The 3,620-nt window shown below is 41.2% G+C and overlaps 1 protein-coding gene across 1 annotated transcript; it reads right to left on the reverse strand.

Moving 5' to 3' along the window:
- Window positions 1–646: 646 nt before the first annotated feature.
- LOC143623416 (putative E3 ubiquitin-protein ligase LUL2) lies at window positions 647–3,284 on the reverse strand. The gene is made up of 3 exons (XM_077094330.1): window positions 2,698–3,284; window positions 995–1,484; window positions 647–905 (listed from the first exon to the last, which is right to left on the reverse strand). Exons 1-3 carry the CDS (start codon window positions 3,195–3,197, stop codon window positions 789–791), a joined length of 1,107 nt encoding a protein of 368 aa, XP_076950445.1. The 5' UTR covers window positions 3,198–3,284; the 3' UTR covers window positions 647–788.
- Between the last annotated feature and the right edge of the window lie 336 nt (window positions 3,285–3,620).

Raw genomic sequence — 3,620 nt, forward strand, 5'->3', positions numbered from 1 at the left:
TGGAACAAATAAAAAAGAAAATGTGAACACTTTTAATAAGAGGGGGAGCGGGGTATTTAGTTTTATAATTTAAAAATATAACAACATTTTGCTAAAAAAATTAACTAAATGTTGTAGTAGACCCGACACACATGATTTCTTATACATATAATGTCGTATATTTCTGTGAAGGAACTTCACAGAAATATCCTTCAAAATGGTCAAAATATCCTTTTGATGTATGTATAGGCTATAGCAAGTTAGCAACTACCTTTCATTACCTTTGGAAATAGAAAACCCAGTCCAAAAGGACCAAAACCATATCTTGCAAATGGATTTACATTTTTTATTAGGCAATCCAAAAGGCAACCCATGTCTTGCAAGCCCACATATCAGAGGTGCAAAAAAATGACCGGTTCAGACCCGGCATGATGTACCCGACCTGAAACCGGTTCCTACGCGTACATGACCCGCAGGTACAACCTGGTATAGGTTTTCTCCTCGGAACCGGAAATTCCCGGTCAAAACCCAACACGAAACCCGATCACATACCCCGAACCGGTTCCTACTCAACCCGGTTTTGACTTTTGACCATTTAACCAATTACCTAATAAAAAGGAGAAATTTTGCCTATTAAAACTTCTGTCTCAACAAAATGCAACCCAAAATCAATCAGGATAGTATATTGGCTTTACTATGCAAATTATATGACAAACTTAAAAACACCAATCATCTCACTCGAATTCACAAACTTGTTTCAGAATAAAAACAACATTACAATATGACACGTTCATGATTTATGACACTTGTCACTCTTCACCTCCATTGCTCACCTTAATTTCCAAAAGCCTCTCCACAGGCTGCCTGCATATCGGACACCGGTTCGTCTGAAACCTCAACACTTTAGCACACCCACTGCACATACACTGAAACCAAACCAACTAGCTTCATCAGGACCTCATACATCACAAAACAAGTTCAACTATATAACATTAAATTTCAGATAAAACATTACCATGTGACGACACGGAAGAACTGTAGTGTCCCGGGGTTCAGATAAACAAATAACACATTCTTTACCGGGATCATTTCCATCAAAATCACCACCATCTACCGAATTACCAATTCCATAAATCTCTTGCAATTCATATCTCATCCCATTAACCCACAAGATCTGTTTGGCCACTCTAACTTGATATTCACCTTTATCTTTCTCAAACACCGCTTGTGTGACTTGGGAATTAGTAGATTTAGCATTTGTCGTCCCGTCTTCTGATACATGAGTTGCTTCCGCCTTTATTGCTAGAGGATACACCCCTGTTTCACTCACTTTAACCAGTTCTGATTCCTCAAATGCTGAGAAGTCTATACCAGTCCCAGATTCTTGTCGGAATTTCTGTCCCAAACCTTGTTGAAAGCTCACTGTGATCGGCGGAAGCACGTCTTCTTTTGTTGGACTCATGTTACACTCGTCCCCTTCTTTCGCAAAGAAATACAGGGTAATACTGCCAATAGAAAAAAATAACATAAAAACAAGATAAAATGTGTCAATTATATCCAACCTTCAGGCATTCATATTTACATTAATATTTGTAAGGCTACCCGTAGTGGGCGCCTTCTTGGGGCGAATTCGGGCGACAACACCCCCCCCCCCCCCCTCGGCGATTTGTGAGGCGATAGGGGGGGGGGGAGGGGCAAGTTTTTCTCGCTGCTTCTCTTGTGATTTATATTATTGTTATAATTGATTGAGAGAGAGAGAGAGAGATGTGTATATATATAGGCTACAAAACCATTATACCCCAAAAACAAAAACACACCCTTTGCTGACTGGGCTCCACATGGCGCAATTCGCCCAACTTGTAGCCCCTCCACTACGCATAGCCTAATATATAAGGTTGCGTGTGGTGGAGAGGGGGCGCCAACCGCAGTCCACGCCACATCAGCACAAAGGGGCACCAAGCCCACTACGCAGCCGCCGGCTGAGGCTCCAAACCTCATCCACCAAGCTTTAACAGGTGCTAGAGGAAGGAGGGTGTGGGGCCAACTCAAACCCATCCAATCACACAATTTTCTTTATTTTTCTTTAATTTAACATTTTTAGTAAAAACCACCACACCATTGTAAAAGGGCGGTTAAGTCAAAGTCCAACTAACTGCCTACGTGGCACTATAACATACCCTTAAGTTAAAACGACTACACAAAGTCTTATTCAAAAAGAAAAGGTCTTGCCATGTAAAAGCAGTTGTCACTATAAAAAAACAAGCTCAAAACAAACTCATGCGCACGCCCGTAACAAAATTCATTATGGAGACCAAATTCTAGTAAAAAGAACAGTCTCGCGCTTGAAAAACCGAGCTCAAAAAAGCCTTAGTGCACACTGATCACAAAATTCTTATCAGAAACCAATTTCCGGTAAAAAGAACGGTGAGACTCGTGCTCATAACTACCAAGCTACAACTTAAGTTTAATAAACTTAGGTTTAAAAATAACACATTATTTTCTTCTATTGGTCCCTTTATCTATCTATATGTATCTATCCATGTCAACAAAGCACAAACAAGTAATGGAATTTTATCAACTTATCCTCTTTCAGTAAAAGTTGACCAAAAGTCATCAGTCAACAAGTCAAGGTATGAAATCAGGTACAACTTACAGTCAATTTATAGTTTCATACCCACAACTTTCATATTAATTTTTATAAAAAAAATAAAACTATACCTGCCAGCAACAGTAGCATCATAAGTAAACACAACCAGATATTTCCCAGGGTTTTCCTCATCAGCTTCAATCTTCAAACTCTCCTTCTTCAAATTCACATCATTCCTAATAGTAACCGCCTTCTGATGATCAACATACGGCGTCGGGTTATGCATCACGGGCCCACACGGGTACCTGCCGCCCACCATCGCCTGTCCGGCGGGGTCCACCGGCACACGGTGGTGGTGGTCGTACGGCGCCGGTAAGGATGACGACGGAGGCGGTGGCGGGTAGTATGATCCGGGTGGGTACGGGTAGTATGGAGGATGTGGTTGTAGTTGTGGTTGTGGTTGACTAGGGTTAGGGTTTGGGTACGGTGTGGCTGCGGCGAATACGTAGCGGTTGGCGTTGATTTCTGGTTGTGGGGTTTGTGGTGGTGGTGGTTGTGGGTGGTTTTGAGTGGTGCCGCGGCGGCCGTGACGTCGACGGCCGTTGGAGCTGTTGCTTCCGACGTTACCCATTGTTGTTATTATTAGACCAGAATTTAATCTCGATCAGGGTAACAATAATAATAATAATAATAATAATAATAATAATAATAATAATAATAAGATGGAATGAGAGATGAATTAATCAATCATGATGCGTTGTGATGAGTGAAGAGGAAAACAGAATAGAATAGAATAGATATTTGATAATGAATTGTGGGTGGGTTGTATTGTATGTATAGAGAGTGAATTGGGTGGGGGGGTCACGTAAAGAAGCTCTCCACTCTAAACACCACCTACACCATTATTTCTGTGTGTACTGATTAAATTCTAACCAAACTTTTTTAGCCTTCGACGAATAAAGCCCGGTTACTCAGATCAAGCGAAAAAGGTGTCTCTATACTATATGCGTATGTGATCACAGACATGGATGGGTAACGCAAGTCCACCATCTCT

Source organism: Bidens hawaiensis, unplaced genomic scaffold (genome assembly GCF_021521415.1).
Source record: "Bidens hawaiensis isolate Kalapana, Puna unplaced genomic scaffold, B.hawaiensis_p1.1 tig00003462_1, whole genome shotgun sequence".
In the NCBI taxonomy this organism is placed as follows: domain Eukaryota; kingdom Viridiplantae; phylum Streptophyta; class Magnoliopsida; order Asterales; family Asteraceae; genus Bidens; species Bidens hawaiensis.